This window comes from Martes martes, assembly GCF_963455335.1.
Source record: "Martes martes genome assembly, chromosome: 6".
NCBI lineage: Eukaryota > Metazoa > Chordata > Mammalia > Carnivora > Mustelidae > Martes > Martes martes.
The window spans coordinates 8,505,178-8,522,658 of NC_137893.1; the positions used below are offsets into that span (position 1 = coordinate 8,505,178).

Here is a 17,481-nt window from a genome sequence, read left to right on the forward strand (position 1 = left end):
TTGCCAAACACTCATCTCTTGGTCCTTGACTTACTCTATCTACTTCCAATGACAGCTGAGGGGTTCTCCTCAAAGTACCTTTTCTTCTGTCTTCCCTGACCCCACTGTCACCTGCTTTCCAGGACACCATCCTCCCTGGTTTCTCTTCCACATCAATGGTCTCCTTTGCCAGAACTCAAATGTTACAGTACTCTAGAGTCCAGCTTCTGGCCCTCTCTCTTCTCTGCATGCACCCCCCTTTGTCTTCTCTCCCTCCTTAGCACATCTAATCCGTGATTGCAAATGCCATCCATAAAATCATGACTCCCAAATTCATAACTCCAGTCCTGGTTTTTCCTATTTTTTTTAAGATTTTATTTACTTGAGAGAGAGAAAGAGACAGAGAAAGCATGACTAGGGTGCAGGGCAGAGGGAAAGGGAAGAGCAGACTCCACACTAAGCATGGAGCCTGATGAGGGGTTTGATCCCAGGCCCCCAATTCATGACCTGAACTGAAGGCAGATGCTTATCTGACTGAACCACCCAGGCACCCCTGGCTTTTCCTTTGAGCTTCAGTGTGTCCAAGAGTGTACAAGACATCTCCAGTGGGACCCAAAGAATATAGATATCTGAAGAATGACTGGAAAGAAGACATTTTAATTTGAACCATTAGTTATAAAGAGGAAGTCGAGGGAAAAAGTTGCATCTTGGAGGACAGAAGTGGAAAGACTTTCAGGAAGAAGGGCCTAAAACAAAAGAAATAGGTCATCAAAGTTTCTCTTGGAAAATATAAAACTGAATTACTTGCTCTTCTAAAGCTATCTTCAAAGGACTGATGCAACAATAAAATGTGAAAGAAAAATCATAAGGCACTCAACTAATGTGGGAGGCAGAAGAGCCACAGAGGGGATGATGCCACCAATTAAAACCCAATAGAAAATGACTGGGCATAATTCCCAGTACCTGGGCTCTTGGTCAGTTCTCCCTCCTCACATAGCAGGAGTGGGCTTGGGATCTTCATTTTCCTCAGGAAATAGTCTTTGGATTAAATTTTAAAATCTTAAAAGTTGAAAGGAAATTTAGTAATCTGGTCAACTTCCCCTTTTCAATCTGCCTATCCATTCTGTGCCTAAAACAGTCTTCAGTAGTTTCCATGATTAGACAGATCTACCTAGTCAAATTCCCCACGTTCCCCCCTCTTCAAAGGTATATCTCCGTGAAAGTGTTCCTCAGCTGGGTGACACAGAGTTAGTATGAAAGTTGCTGCCCTGGGAATACAAGTGAATAAATTCACAGATGGGTAAGGAAGGCAGTGATCTTCAGGCTTCGGAGGGAAGCACTGTACTCACGCATGAAAAAAAGGGTAAGGATATCAGACATTTAATATCAACTGAATGCTACTAATTATGAACATTATCAGGGCTCAGAGGGTGAGGAAAGGAAGACTTTCTCAAGTCAGGATGATCAGAGAGCAAAGTACGACATTGGTGAGATTCAAGGAGGGTCTTTGCCAGAGATTTCCCCCATGTGTGGGAGAACCTGACCAGTGCTTTCCACAGCTTGAATTTTTATTTTAAATTTATTTATTTTTATTTAAATTCAATTAACATATAACGTATTATTGGTTTCAGTGGTAGAGGTCAGTGATTCGTCAGTCTTATATAATACCCAGTGCTCATTGCATCCTTATGCCCTCCATCACTAAGTTACCCCATCCCTCCACCCTTGTCCCCTCCAGCAACCCTCAGTTTGTTTCCTATGCTTAAGAGTCTCACAGCTTGAATTCTAAGAGGAAATTTAATCAAGGCGTTTCTGTGAGTCTAACCCAGCCTGCCCTTTAACCCTGAGAATGCTCTGAATTGCTTCCTGTAACAAAAACTCCTTATAATTTCAGAGCATCAGTGGACCCCACAGAACTCATCCCAGAGACTCTTAGTTCAAAATCCTCATGTTCCTCGAGAGAGGCACGTAAGCTGCTCAGACAATACCCCATGTCTCATCTCCAAGACTTCTTCCTTCCTAGGTATTAGAGTCAAAATGTGGTGATGACACAACTATAAAATAAGATCAGCCTGTGTCTCAGGGAAGTTGGGGAGCATAGTGTCCTCTGCCTCTATTTTCTCCTCCCCTTGGCCCTGGTTTGCTCGGATATCTGCAGGTACATGTGTGGATTCTGAGAGTTATGAACCACAAAAAGAGGTTTTAATTCTCCCAGTCTATCAGAAAATAATAGAAGGCAAATGTTGGGTGGGGTAGGAAATGTGAAAAAACAGAGCAGGCCGGGGCACGTGTTACAACAGAAAAAGGACATGACATTTTTCTATGACATAAAGAATGTCCAAAATTAGATAGTCTGTGAGAGAGCAAAGCTGCCTCACCTCATCACCTAGAAGTCTCGACTAGAGACTATAGTCTAGATAAGAGAAAGATAGTGGTGCATCCCAAATTTTATTGAACAGGAAATAAATAAAGATTGAGTGAATATTCAGGTGAGACCACCAGGAAAAGTCCTCACACAAATTTACTGATTTCTCCTGCAATTCTTATAATTTTATGTATGTCAGTGTAAAAACATTCAGAAGTTGTTGAATAACAGTGGCGAGAGTGGCCATCCTTGTCATGCTCCCGATATCATAGGAAGGCTTTCAGCTTTTCCCCATTGAGAATGATATTCACTGTGGATTTTTCATAGATAGATTTTATGAAGTTGAGGAATGTTCCCTCTATCTTATACTTTAAAGAGTTTTAATCAGGAATGGATACTATATTTTGTCAAATGCTTTTTCTGCATCAATTGAGAGGACCATGTGGTTCTTCTCTCTTCTCTCATTGATTTGTTCTATCACATTGATTGATTTGCAAATGTTGAACCACCCTTGCATCCCAGGGATAAATCCCATCTGGTCATGGTAGATAATCTTTTTAATGTACTGTTAGATCCTATTAGCTAGGATCTTGTTGAGAATCTTGGTATCCATATTTATCAGGGATATTGCTCTGAAATTCTCCTTTTTGATAGGTCTTTGCCTGATTTGGGGACCAGGATAATGCCAACTTCATAGAAAGAGTGCACTACTGGGTATTTACCCCAAAGATACAGATGCAGTGAAAAGAAGGGCCATGTGTATCCCAATATTCATAGCAGCAATGACCACAATGACCAAACTGTGGAAAGAGTCAAGATGCCCTTCAACAGACGAATGGATAAAGAAGATATGGTTCATATATACAATGGAGTATTATGACTCCACCAGAAAGGATGAATACCCAACTTCTGTATCAACATGGACAGGACTGGAGGAGATTGTGCTGAGTGAAATAAGTTAAGCAGAGAGAGTCAAGTATCATATGGTTTCATTTACTTGTGGAACATAAGGAATAACAAGGAGGACATTAGGAGAAGGAAAGGAAAAGTGAATTGGGGGAAATCAGAGGGGGAGATGAACCATGAGCGGCTGTGGACTCTGAGAAACAAACTGAGGGTTTTGGAAGGGAGGGGATGGTGGGATGGGTGAGCCTGGTGGTGGGTATTATGGAGGGCACGTATTGCATTGAGCACTGGGTGTGGTGCATAAATAAGGAATCTTGGAACACTGAAAAATAAAATAAAATAAAATAAAATAAAATAAAATAAAATAAAATAAAATAAAATAAAATAAAATAAAAACATTTGGAACTTAACTCTATATCTGATGAGTAGAAGTTGATTAGAAAGTACTAGATGATCCTATATTGCTACACATCACATTCAATGCCGTTACTTATTGCTACATCAATCCTGATTTCATTATTAAGTCTTTGTATCCCTGTGCCTCAGAGCCTAGCATAGTCACTGGTCACAGAAGACATGAGTTAATTACTTAATGACTTACTTTATGAATGAAGGATTCAGCCAGGTTTGATCTATGAATTAGGCGAATTGAATGTGTGTAGGTCTTTGGAACTCTGGGTTGACAGTTCAGCACAGAGTACAACACAGTGACTCATGTCTTCCTACAGCTCAACTATGGCCCACTGCTGGAAGCTGCAAGAATTCTTTCACCTACTGAAAAAGAATTGTGTTGGTAGGCATACCATATGTTGTGGGTTGAACTGTGTCTCCCCAAAAGCTATGCTGAGGGCTAATGCCCAATATCTGTGACTGTGATTTGGAATAGGGTTTTTGCAGATATAATCTAGTTTAGATGACTGTTATGCTTGATTAAGTTTAGCCATGATCTATTGTGACCTCTACCCTTCTAAGAAGACTCAGAGAGAAGACCATATAACAAAGGAGACAGGAGAATGGAGTGACACATCTATAAGCCAAGGAACATCAAGAATTGCTGGAAACCACCAGTCACTAAGAGGAGACAAGGATGGAGTCTTTTTTAGAGCCTTCAGACAGAATATGACCCTGCCCTACAGATTTCAGACTTCCAGCCTCCAAAACTATGAGAGAATAAATTTCTGTTGTTTAAAGCCACCCAGTTTGCAATCCTTTGTTATGGCAGCACTTGGAAACTGGTATACCATGAAATATACTTCTCCAGCTGCTGATGGACTTCCAACACAAGCCAACACTCTTCAAAAATCAGGGGCTGACCTCACAATGTCACAGGAAGATGGAGGCAGGACACTGCCCCACACTTGCCACACCCACGTATCCTGTTCTTGTCAGGTCATGTACATAAATATATTTGGTGTATGCCGCAATACCAAAAAAAGCACACATCAATACCAACCATTCAGCAAATATTTATTAAGCATCTTCTCTCTGCAGACAGCATATCATTCTAGGCAATGAGGAGACTTCAGTGAATAAAACTAACAAAACGTCCTGCTGTCATGGAGCTTATAGTGCCATGGAGGACAACAGCCAATTATCAACTACAAAAGCAAAGTACATGAACTATCAGGTGGGGCTAAAGGTTGTGGAGAAAATTAAGCCAGGATAAGAAGTGTTGGGGGGTAGGGATAGGATTACACTGTTAAACTGGGGAGAAAGTGGTCACATAATGCCTCCTGAGACGTTGCATAAAGAATCTGGAGACAGTGAGAAATGTACCCATAGATGTTTATGGAAAGTTGTTCAGGCAGAGGGAACAGTAAATACAAAGGCACTGGGGTTGGAAGGTCCCCAGCACATTACAGAACCAGCAAGGAAGCTAAGGAGCGGGAGCTGACAGTGGGGGGGGGGGGTGTGGTATCGAAGACGATTATGTGTAGCCCTGAAAACTTGTTGGGATTTGGGTTTTTATCTAAGAGAGATGGGGGGGAGGGTACCGTGACTTCTGTGACTTAATGCATCACATGAAGTAAGAACCACTGTGACTCCTGTTCTGAGAATAGGGTATAGGGAGAGAGGACCAAAGCAGGGAAACCAATGAGGAGGTTCTTGCAGTAATCCCGACAAGGTGGCCTGGACCAGGGTGGCAAGCAGTACTTTCCTGCTATGACAAATTACATACCATGAGATCTCAGAACATACAAAAACACTGGCAAGCTAACTGTAGTGATCTCAAGCAGAATGGGTGAAATACTTCCTAAAAATAGGCTTTTACCAATCTCAAAAGGTGACATATTCCATAGTTCCATTTATACGACATTCTCTAAATGCCAGAATTATAGAGGTGGAGAATGGTTGGTGGTTGCCAAGGGTGAGGTGAAGTTAGGTAAGAAGGAAGGTGAACGCACATACACACATGGCAAAATTACGCAGGAACCCACACAAGCCACAGGTCACACTGGTGAGATGGGAACAGCAGTGGATGGTAGAGATGTCAGCTGCCTTCCAGACCCTGCACTAGAGTTATACAAGCTGTCACCTTTGGGAGACCCTGGGGAAAGGATACAGGAGATCTCTGCATTTTTTCTTACAATTGCATGTGACTACAACTACCTCAAAGATGACACTTTAAAAAGCCGCTCTTGAGAAATAGTCCTTTGTGCCTCCAGTGGAGTCCGAAATCCTAATCCGGATGCTTGGGGAGTAGAGCACCCCAGGGTAGACTCCTAATCAAGGATCGCTGAATGCATCCTCGGAAACTGAGCCACTGCCCTGCACATCACACCAGTCTCACCGTGGAACAGGCTTCCCGAAGCTTTCTGTTTTCTAGTTGGAAGCAGCTGTGTGGCGCCATCACGTCTCTCTAGGGGGACTTTATTTGATACAACTCTGCTGTCGTAAGACGGTGCCACTAAGAAAGCAGTCTGCCCCACCATCACCTGGCCAACAGCAGCCCCCGGCCGGGGTCTTCAGAAGGCCGCCATCGCCTGGCCTGGCTGAGGTTGCTGCTCCCAAGCTCCTGGGAGACCACACCTGATTGTCCAGGGTCCCTGGCCTCTTCCCCTGCCCAGCGCTGTGAGTTCCGGCTGCAGTGACTGCCAGTGGGATTTCACCCCAGACAAACATGGTGTCCTCCCAAGTGAGCCTTCGTGGTGCACCCAACTGCTCACTGCAATGCCACCTAGTATAGCCACAGAGCCGGTGCTATGGAACCCGCCATCCACCCTGGGCCAAGGACAGCACAGTCACCTTCCCAATCTGTGTCTGTTGGCTCTAACCAACCACCTGTCCACCACATAACAGCCTTCAGACCCCCAGAACGAGTGGATGCTTAGGTGGCCTTTGAACAGAGTGTCACTATTTAGACTCTAAGAGCCTGCATAAATTATATGCATTGATTTTCTCCTTCCCAAGTTACCCACCGCTGCTGCCCCCATGAACTCCTAAAATTACTGACACCATTTTTTCCCTTGGAAACTAAATTCCATCCCCAGAACCACCCTTGCCCCCAAAGCCATTGTATTCAACTGTTTAGCTCCCCCATCTTAACTATAATCTACCCACATGTGGAGGCATGAGACTCATGGTAACTTGGAACCCATTCCAAGATGGGGTTGTGCTATGCCAGAACATTTCAGATAGAACTGAAGGCAAAGATAGTAGTTAGGAGCTATCAGCTTGGTCTATAAAGTAAGAAGAAACCTCCCAAATCTCAAATAAATCAGAAGATATAAAAGAACCCCCTCCCCTCTGGCCTGACTCCTGCACTGTCCTCCACTCAGCATCCGTGCGACCTCCTACTGTGCACACTCCTTCAATGGTCATTGGACCATCTAGCAGGGCTGTCCTTCCAGCCCTGAATGCAACCATTCCCACAGGGGCCACTTTGCAGGAGCCACCAGAAATGCATATTTCTTCAAAACTGTCACGATGCTCTTTGCCTCCCTGTGTCTTCACACACATGGCATGGTGCTCCTTCACCTGAAATGTCCTTCCTTACCCTCCTTCCCTACGTAATGCCCACTCCTCTCCTCAAAACCCAGCTCAAATATGGCTGTCCTGGATGTCCAATCCGATTTCCCCCAGGGACTGTCCTAATATGCACCACACTGTGTGCATTCCCTCCCCTACTCCCCTCCGCCTATGCCTTCTGGACAGAGGGACTGTGCTTATCAGACTTGGTATGTCTGCATCTGACATGTATTAATGCTGACTGACTGAATGGATGGATGGATGCCCTTTAAATGGAGACTCACGCAAAGTTATCACCAGAAGGGACCATTAGCCACGTCCATAGTCCGATCCCCTCACTTTATAGATGAGAAACAAGCCTGCAGAATTATGAGCCGCCCAAACTCACACAGTGCAAATTAGCAGCTGGGTCAGGTGAAGCAAATGTGGGTGAAGAGATGGGACCCAATAAAATAATCCCTAAAAGACAAATCCCAGCATTTAGAGAATACTGTTTTCTGAGAAGTTCCAAACACCTTAACAATAATGCTCTTACAGTCTTCTCACTTCTATGAGGTGACACAGATTAACAACTAATGTCTGTCAAACCCATAGATTAACAACTAATGTCTGTCAGCAGCGTTCCTTGATTTAAATGGTCTGCTGTAAACAAACTTGAATTCTGGGAACCTTGTGGTTACAACACAAGGCTGACAGCCTCCATCATAAGGATCAGGCATCCACAGAAAACGACTCTATTAAACTCTGAGGGTTTCTGTAACTAACTAGACACAGAGCATGGATCTCAAGGGCAAGTTTTTTTTTTTTTTAGGCCTTTAAAAAATTCTTTTTAAAAAGTAAAAAAATATATATTTTTTAAAAATCTTAAAAAAATTTTTTAATCTTTATTTTTTTATTAACATATAATGTATTACTTGCTTCGGGGTACAGGTCTGTGAATCATCAGTCCTACACAATTCACAGCACTCATCATAGCACATACCCTCCCCAATGTCCATAACCCAGCCACACCATCCCTCTCTCCTATCCCCCCCTCCCCGCCTCAGCAGCCCTCAGTTTTTACCCTGAGATTAAGAGTCTCTTGTGGTTTGTCTCCCTCTCGATCCCATCTTGTTTCATTTTTTCCCTCCATACCCCCCACAAACCCCTGTCGTGCCTCTCAAATTCCTCATATCAGAGAGATCATATGACACTTGTCTTTCTCTGATTGACTTATTTCATTTAGCATAATACCCTCTAGTTCCATCCACGTCATTGCAAATGGCAATATTTCATTTTTGATGGCTGCATAGTATTCCTATATATATATATATAGGAATACTATATATATATATGTACACATGTATATATATGCATATGTATACATATATATCACATCTTCTTTATCTATTCATCTACTGATAGACATCTAGACATCTAGGTTCTTTCCATAGTTTGGCTATTATGGACATTGCTGCTATAAACATTTGGGTACATGTGACCCTGATCACTACATTTGTATCTTTAGGGTAAATACCCAGTAGTGAGATTGCTGGGTCATAAGGCAGCTCTATTTTCAACTTTTTGAAGAACCTCCATACTGTTTTCCAGAGCAGCTGCACCAGCTTGCATTCCCACCAACAGTGTAGGAGGGTTCCCTCAAGGGCAAGTTTTAACAGGAGTCACTAAGGAAGGGACACTGCCTGCCATGAAGATTGAGCTTGTACCCAATGCCAAATAGATTTTGTAACAGGGAACAGGTTCCCTACGACCTCATCTGAACTTAACCCCTACTACAGTTCAACATGCTTCGGTGTGTGACAGGATCATTTCTCAACAACCAATGGCAGTGTGACTGCAGTGTAGACTTAGAAGGGCATTCCGAACCAATCAAAAGTGGTGGTACCAGCTCCCGCTGCCAGCCCACAGGAGAAAACACGGGGAATTCAGCAAACACCCAAACAGTAGCTGGGTTAGCCTGCAGGAAGCACAGAGGATGTGGATCTAAAAGACTGGGGTCCAAATCCCGGGATACCGCAAACTACATGACTTTGGGAAAACCAGCGAACTCCTGGGAACCCAGTTCCCTTGTGGTGAGGGGAGCGTGTTACCAAGTTCATGAGGTGGCCACGAAAATCAGATGGCATGACATAGAGATAAATGTTAAACTTTGTGGCACTTTTAATTGCCAGTTAGTATTAAAAAGAAATTTAAATGCAACACTGAAGAACTCCACATAAAAATGAAAGTAGAATTGTGTAGGGTGTACCATATAGATTATGATGCTAGTATAATTTAATCATTTCCTCCACATACAAGGGGCCACAGCCGGGAAACGTGATTCATAACATAAGCAGCTCTCCAGCTATTCCGCTAGTCTTAGAAATCAGCCTTAGATCGCGCATTACTCTCCCCAGATAAAAAAGCATCCAGGGAGGTCAACGGGGAGAAACTTGAGACTGATTAACCAACTCACTCAAAACTAACTCGCGGTACTCAAGAGGTCCGTGTCCTCCTCCCATGTCCCTTGTCCCTCCCCGTCTTCCAGCTGCTGCAGTTCTGGGGGGCCGGCAGAGACGCCAGCGGTGCCCCGGGGCTCAAGGGCTGCCCACCTGTGCTTTAGCTTTAGGGTTTCATGCTCCCCCTCCCCAATGATCATTACTAACAAGCCCTCAATTCCAGTCTTAACGCCTGATTTGTCCTCCCTGACTTACTGCTTGAAGGAAGCTTCAATGAGGAGCAAAGCTGACAAAAGGCAAACATTAAGGGAAACCCAAAGCAGATAACTGCACGTTTATCCTAATTTTCTTATCTCTGTAAAGCCACCGCGGCCGGGGGCGCCAGTGCGAGGGGCCAGCGGGCTGTGGTAACGCCGCCACAAAGCCAGCAGCGCCCTCTAAGGGCCGCTGGGCGCAAGCGCGGCCGCCCTCAGGACCGAGAGGAAAAGGTGGGGGGAGGGGGGGGAGGAATGTGTCTTCCTCACGACGTCACCTAACTCTCAGTGGCACAGATTCCTTATTCAAATTTTCTAAATTTTAACCATCTGGCCCATACTGGAGAAATTTCCTTAATGAAAAATCAATAATAACACAATTCCCAAAAACAGAATTAAATTCATACTCTTTGCAACAAGACTAGGATAAATTCTAGAAGGAAGGAAAAGATGTTAGCTCATGTGTATAACCAATACCCCTATCCATATGACCTAATATGTGCTTACTAAAACTGATAAAAGAAACAAGCAATATCTGTCCCTGCCCCCACCTACCCAGCTCTTGTCAAAGTCATCTAAAATTTCAGGTTTGGATATATTCCAACGTAAATATTCTATGGATTAACAAGTAAATATATGTATGTTTTCTCTTCTTCATTTTTATACCTCTAAATACTCGCCTCTATATTTTCAGACTGAAATAAAATGTCCTGATAAGAGATTTAATGATAACTTAAGAAATCCCCAGTTCCACAAGAACAATGAAGAAATGTTTGCTCTTCATTCAGTGACAGGTGATGGGGTCCTTCCCGAAATGTTTGCTTTTAGCCTCCCCTCCAACCCTCACCTGCAGTAGCAGAATAGCAGCCCCCAATGATGGGCATCTCCCAGTCCCCAGAACCTGTGAATATGTGACCTCATGTGGCAAAATGGACTTTGCAGATGTGATTGAGTAAAGGACCTGGAGATGGGGAGACTATCCTGCATTATTCCAGTGGATCCAATAGAATCACAAGGGTCCTCATAAGTGAAAGAGGGAGACAAGAAGATCAGAGTCACAGAAGGTAATGTATGGGAAGGAGCAGAGTGACAGGACCGCTGGGAGAGGCCGCTAGAAGAATGTGGGCACCTCTAGAAGCCTGAAAAGGTAAGGACCAGATTCTCTCCAAGACCCTGCAGAAGGAACACAGCCCTTCGTTTTAGCCCAGTGAGACCTATTTCAGAGTTCAGACTTCTAGACTTACAAAATAATAAATTTGTGTTGTTTTAAGCCACTAAATTTGTGGTAAACTCTTACAACAATAAATAAGAAACTAATACAACCCCCCCCCCACACACACACACTCCTCACCTCCTCCCCTGCCTGTTTTCAGGAAATGGGGCTTTATAACTCAACTAGAGATATGAATGGCCCTGGGAAGACATATTGATAATCCTCTGGAACCATCCAGTGACAACTCCTCAAGGACATGAATCGTCATTCTGAAATTCTGTTATAACCTCTGATTCCACAGCAACAAATTGCACGCTCAGTTGATGAATTAAACATTTCTTTCATCTGGGCGGGCTCCAATGCACAAGACAAAAGGAAAGGGTATATCCATCCTTTCTTCTCAAAGAGGACAAAAGTAGGTGGGAAACCCTGCAGAGCTGGGCATAGATTGGGCCACAGGAAGACCCTTGAAGACTTTGGAGATAGAAGGAATCTTTCCATTCACTTGGACTAGTGGAGACTGACCAGCTGGCCCAAGGCTGGCCACACCGCATGTGAAGGACACCGCACTGAGTCTCAGAGTCAGGCATCTTGATGGAGAACCTACTTCCCCTTTCTATCCCAGTGGCTATCAAACTTCCTCTTCTCTGGATTCCTGTCTACTCTTAAATTAACGACCATCTCCCAGAGGTTATATTTATGTTGGTTTTATCTGTTGTGATCTACCAACCAGAAATATAAACTAGGCATGCATTCCTCTGCATGCAATAAATCATTTTAAAATAGCAGCAGTAAGCCATTTCATATTGGCATTAAAAAAACTTATATTTTATGAAAAATAACTGTTTTCCAAAACAAAAAGAAACGGAAGAGTGGCGTTGTTTTACACTTTGGCACATCTCTTCAATAGGAGACAGCAGGATCTCTTCTCTGCTTACATCTTCAGTCCATTATAATATGTTGTAGTTGAAGTGCCTGAAGAAAACCCAACTTCACACAGCTCTGTAGTTGGAAAAGTATCTTAACAACATCACGAATCTTTTTGGAAAATCTTTGATACTACACCAAAACTCATCAAGTAGCAGTTTCTTCCAGGTTGGTTGTGATGTAGAATCTGAAACTGTATAAAGAATTTTTCACACTCTGTTACATGAAAGATCCATTGGGCTCTCTTGCACTTGGGCTGGATTTTTTAGTTAGGCAAGATTTGGTAACTTTAGGCGTTGGTCACTTGGAATTTACTGGTTCACTTGGTTATGCAGGTCATCTAAATGCTGACACATGTTTATAAGACAATATTTAAACCATCACATTCATTTATCTCACCACCAATATTGTTAGAGAAGTTTTTAAGCACTGGGAAGCTTTCAAATGATATTGGAGATGACTTGGCAAAATTCCAATTTTCATCTGCAAGCTCAAATTTTATCACTGGCAAGACATACTATCAGTTATTTTACTAGAAGTGACAGGTCCCCTCGTTCATCTTTGAGAAGATGTCTGCCAAATACCCAAGTTTGTCTGTGGTCATTCTTTCTGGTAAATATGGTGTGCCATGAAAAAAGAAGCTAGTTCAGTTCACAACTCAAACTATCACACAAGAGCTTTTCCTTAGGATTACCTCAGGATTACCAGGATTTTCCTCAGGATTTTTCTTCAGGATTATCACTGAACTTGGGCAGTCCGCAGAAGTAATTTATGTCCCTTTCCTGTTCCTTCCCACAAAATATTAAAAAGACATGCATTCAAGGGTAGAGATTTGTAAAATTAATAATTTTTACTGTTGCACCAGGACATTCTTAACTGAAACTGGCATATCTCTTCTTCACTTCAATGACTATTATTTCATTATGGTGCCAAAGCCTCAATTCACCCTAAAATACCAGCAGTTTCACCCACCAAGCATTTTACCCTTGCAACAAACATCAACACGGTAAAAAAAAAAAAAAAAAAAAAAGGCAAACAGTATCTTGCCATTTCTTTGGAAATGGTTTTGACCTTACAAATTCCCTGAAAGGATATTTAGGTTCTAAAGAAAAAAAAAATTAAAAGTCACCCATAACCACCCTAAGAGAACTGCTAGAAATATATGTGAGTGTGTGTCCTCACATTTTTAGAGATATGTATCCTATCAGACTGGCAAGGGCCACTGTAATCTCAATGGTTGCTTAGCAGTTTATTGTAGGGATGGATGGTGGAGGCATCACTTGCTTATTTTGGTTTATGTTTTAATGGACCACCAAGGTAAAGGGTTTCTTTTGATCTTTCGTGTGCCCTGCAAATCTCCTCTGTTTTAAGGAAAGTTCCTCTGAGCTCTGGGGGCCTGACATTTAGAGTGGCTCTGGGTGCTTTCATTACAAGGATTCTGGCCCCCAAGGTCTGGGGAGCAGGGTAAGGCTTGACCCAGGCAGCTAGCTGGGCCCATGTGCTGATTCAGCCAGAGAAGGAGCGGTGTGCCCATGGCCTTGCTATCAGACCCAGAATCCAAGTCTGGAACAGCGACTGCAGCTATGTACGGCAGGACAGACAGGAAGCCTTCCAGAGGAGCAGATGAAATAAATTATGTGCCCCATGACTTCTTTCACAGCAGTGGGGAGCTATCTGCAGATTATATCTCTTTCTTTCCTTCTATTATTTCATTTAAAGGCAGTAGATATTCATTTCAAAATGTGCTGGTCCATTTCTAGTCTGATCATCATTTTCCTGCAAGTCCCACGTCAACACAGTCGAGCGAAGTGCCAGCAAGCATTCCAGCTCCCACATTCCACAGCTCAGTGGATTTACAGAGCAGAAGGCAAGTGAGGGCATAGCATTTCGGGAGCTGCCACACAGACCCTAACTCCAGGCACAGGCAAATGTAACCCACTGGGCAGGCGGCAGAGGAATCCAGCAGGAATGAAGCTGGAATCATCATGAAGCCAGGTTAGCATTACCTCCAGCTCCAGCCCATTTTCTGAAACAAAAACTCTTTCAACATTCAGAAAACTTAATTTAGTGGAGGGGAAAAAGGCCATGGGTTGTAGGTGGGGAAGTCGAAAAGCTTTAAAATAGCTTTATTCTTGTTAACTACTGCACCAAATATTCAGTGAATGCTTTCCTAGAGATTGTTACGAGAGGAAAACAAAATCTACCACTGGTCCTGCCTTTTAGGAAGAAGTGGCTTCGGGCATCCCACCATGTGGCATGAACCTGCTGCAGTGGTCCCCACCACAAAGAACTGCAGGACGTGACCCGCCCCCCAACTGTTCCTCATTTCCCCTTTTTAAAAGGGCAATAAGGACACTAAATAGCATCATCAAGCAAGTAGCCTTCCTTGGAATCACATCTGAATTTTTATAACCCAGCTGGGAGTGAATAGTATCAACAAAAATGTGGACTTCTTGGATTCCTACAAACTGATGGCATAAATAAAAGCCTCGCCGTTTCAAGTGTGAAAATGCCTGCACAGGAGGTGGGAACAAGGGCCACCAAAGGCTTCGGGATGAAAAACCCACCACAAACTTTAACTCTCTGCAGGAAACCTTCAAAACTTCTGATACCAGCACGCTGGTATTTTCTGAAGAGCGCTGCTCACGTTTCATCCCCGAAAGAAAGCATCCTTCCCAACTCCAGCCCTGTCTCTTCGGGGAAGGGCGAGCTTCTCCCAAATCGGCTCTCCCACTTTCTCTCTCCCTCCTCTCAAGACCAAGGTCTTCTCCCAGCTCCAAAGTTCCCACCTGGAGGTACCGGCTTCCGTCCGAGTGCCGCGGACGCTTGGGCGCCGGGGGGTACGCGACCGCCCCCGGGGTGGCTCGCAGCTTTCCCCCGTGCGCTTCTAGAAGAGTCCTGCCTCCCTGACTCCCTTCTGGTCTCCCGAGCGCCACCCTCCAACAGGCATCCCTACCTCGGGGCAGGTGAACTGAAGGAAAGGATCCCCACAGGGAAATTCTGGGCAAAGAAAAATATGACCCCCACCTCCACCGCAATGCCAAAGCGTCGCTTTTTCTCTTTTCTTTTTTGTTTTTCCTTTGCCTGAATCTCTCCAGGAAGTTAGCCTGACTGCTCGCGTCTCCGGACTCTGGGGCGTTCGACGGCAAAGTTGAAACCAAGGGCACCGAGGTCCCCGGCACCCATGGTGTCCCCGCGCCCGACTCCCATGCGCCAGGTGCCAAGTGCCCAGACCCCGCGTCCCCAGCCGCCCCTCCGCGCCGCGACCCGCGAGCGATGAGGACGCACAGGTTAGTGACACGACACGTACAGCACAGAGCGGGACGGCGGTCCCCGGAGCGACAGGCAGGGTGGGTGATGCGCGGAGGGTGGACAGAGAAGCGGCGAGGAGGCGCGGGGAGTCGGGCAGCCGAGACCGGGACTGCGCGTACCTGGAGCCCCCGCCGGGGACACGACGGGCAGCAGCGCGGCCAAGAGCAGCAGCACCCAGGGCAGCGGGCACCGCGCGCGCGGGGCCGCCCCGGCCTCGGGCGCCATCGGGAGCCCGGGGTGCGCGGCGGGCTGGGCGGGCTGGGCGGGCTGGGCGGGCCGGCTGCCGGGTGGGCGCTGGGAGGGAGTCAGGGAGCGCCGAGGCGCCGCCGTCGGGTCCTCGCCGTCCGTGTGGGTGCGCGCGCTCGCGCCGTGGCCGCGGCGCCCTGGCCCAGCGCTGATCGCTCCGCCCGCGCACCGACCGCCGCGCGGTGTACTGAGGCCTCGGGCCGCCCGCCGAGCCTTTTAGCCGCGAGCGGGCGCCCCCTGCCGGCGGCGGGGCGGCGGGGCGGCGGGGCGGCGGGGCGGCGGGGCGGCGGGGCGGCGGGGCGGCGGGGCGGCGGGGCGGCGGGGCGGCGGGGCGGCGGGGCGGCGGGGCGGCGGGGCGGCGGGGCGGCGGGGCGGCGGGCTCCGGCAGGAGGGGCACCGGGTGCCGCGTCGGGGCTCCTGTGCCCGAGCGCCCCGGAACCCCGCTTGGTGGTTCTGAAAATTCGGTGATTCTCAGGGCAGTGAGAATTTCCTCCCCTTGTCTAACGTCTCTGGTTCTCTGGCTCGGGAAATGGCTCCAAGAGTGACCTACGATCCCGTCGATACCCCGGGTTTCAACGCTGGGGACCGGAGCCACGTCCCTTCACCTCTTTCTGCACATCGTGGCCTTTCCTGCGGCTCAGCCCGGCCTTCCCACACCCCGCGCGCCCAGGAGAGGGCTTTGATGTCCGCGGACCCTGCGGCTCAGGCTGTCCTTTCTGCGGAGCTCATCACTGCTCTCGGGAATCCGTCCTGAAGTACGGGGAGTCTCCGGCCCGAGGCCTTGACTGACCCGGCCTCCTCTAGGATCCGTGGTGTTAACACTGCTTCGGAGCTCCCTGTCCTGGACTCCCACCTGTGTGTGGCCCGCTCCCGCCCTCGGAAGCCTCGCGCCCCTCCGAGCGGCTGGCAGCGCCCCTGCAGGCGACAGGGACACCTGCGCCGGAGCTGCCGGCTGCCCCGCGGTTTCCGCGCCAAGCTGCTCCGGCGCGAGCTCACAACCTAACCCTGAGCCGCCATCGGGACACCCCAAAACTTGACCAGGTGTGTGTCGTCCCACAGAGAGGAAACGATTGTTGAATGAACTGTGGACCGATGAAAAAGAGAAATGCAGTATCTCTTCTCTGAAACAAAGCCACAACACATTCTTTTTTTTTTTAATTAAATTTTTTATTTATTTTCAGCGTAACAGTATTCATTGTTTTTTCACCACACCCAGTGCTCCATGCAATCTGTGCCCTCCCCAATACCCACCACCTGGTTCCCCCAACCTCCCACCCCCCGCCCCTTCAAAGTCCTCAGGTTGTTTTTCAGAGTCCATAGTCTCTCATGGTTCACCTCCCCTTCCAATTTCCCTCAACTCCCTTCTCCTCTCCATCCACCCTTGTCCTCTATATTATTTGTTATCCTCCACAAATAAGTGAAACCATATGATACTTGACTTTCTCTGTTTGACTTATTTCGCTCAGCATCATCTCTTCCAGTCCTGTCCATGTCGCTACAAAAGTTGGGTATTCGTCCTTTCTGACGGAGGCATAATACTCCGTAGTGTATATGGACCACATCTTCCTTATCCATTCATCCGTCGAAGGGCATCTTGGTTCTTTCCACAGTTTGGCGACCGTGGCCATTGCTGCTATAAACATTGGGGTACAGATGGCCCTTCTTTTCACTACATCTGTATCTTTGGGGTAAATACCCCGCAGTGCAATTGCAGGGTCATAGGGAAGCTCTATTTTTAATTTCCTGAGGAATCTCCACACTGTTCTCCAAAGTGGCTGCACCAGTTTGCATTCCCACCAACAGTGTAAGAGGGTTCCCCTTTCTCCACATCCTCTCCAACACACGTTGTTTCCTGTCTTGCTAATTTTGGCC

At 46.4% G+C, this 17,481-nt stretch overlaps 1 protein-coding gene across 1 annotated transcript in view; it reads right to left on the reverse strand.

Moving 5' to 3' along the window:
* The window catches only part of FNDC1 (fibronectin type III domain containing 1), a gene marked incomplete at its 5' end in the record, with an annotated part of 104,833 nt that extends 89,245 nt beyond the window's left edge, over positions 1-15,588 (reverse strand). The window contains one exon of the mRNA XM_080806910.1: positions 15,483-15,588. Coding sequence (XP_080663036.1) covers positions 15,483-15,588 — 106 coding nt within the window. The remainder of the gene's footprint in view (positions 1-15,482) is intronic.
* Between the last annotated feature and the right edge of the window lie 1,893 nt (positions 15,589-17,481).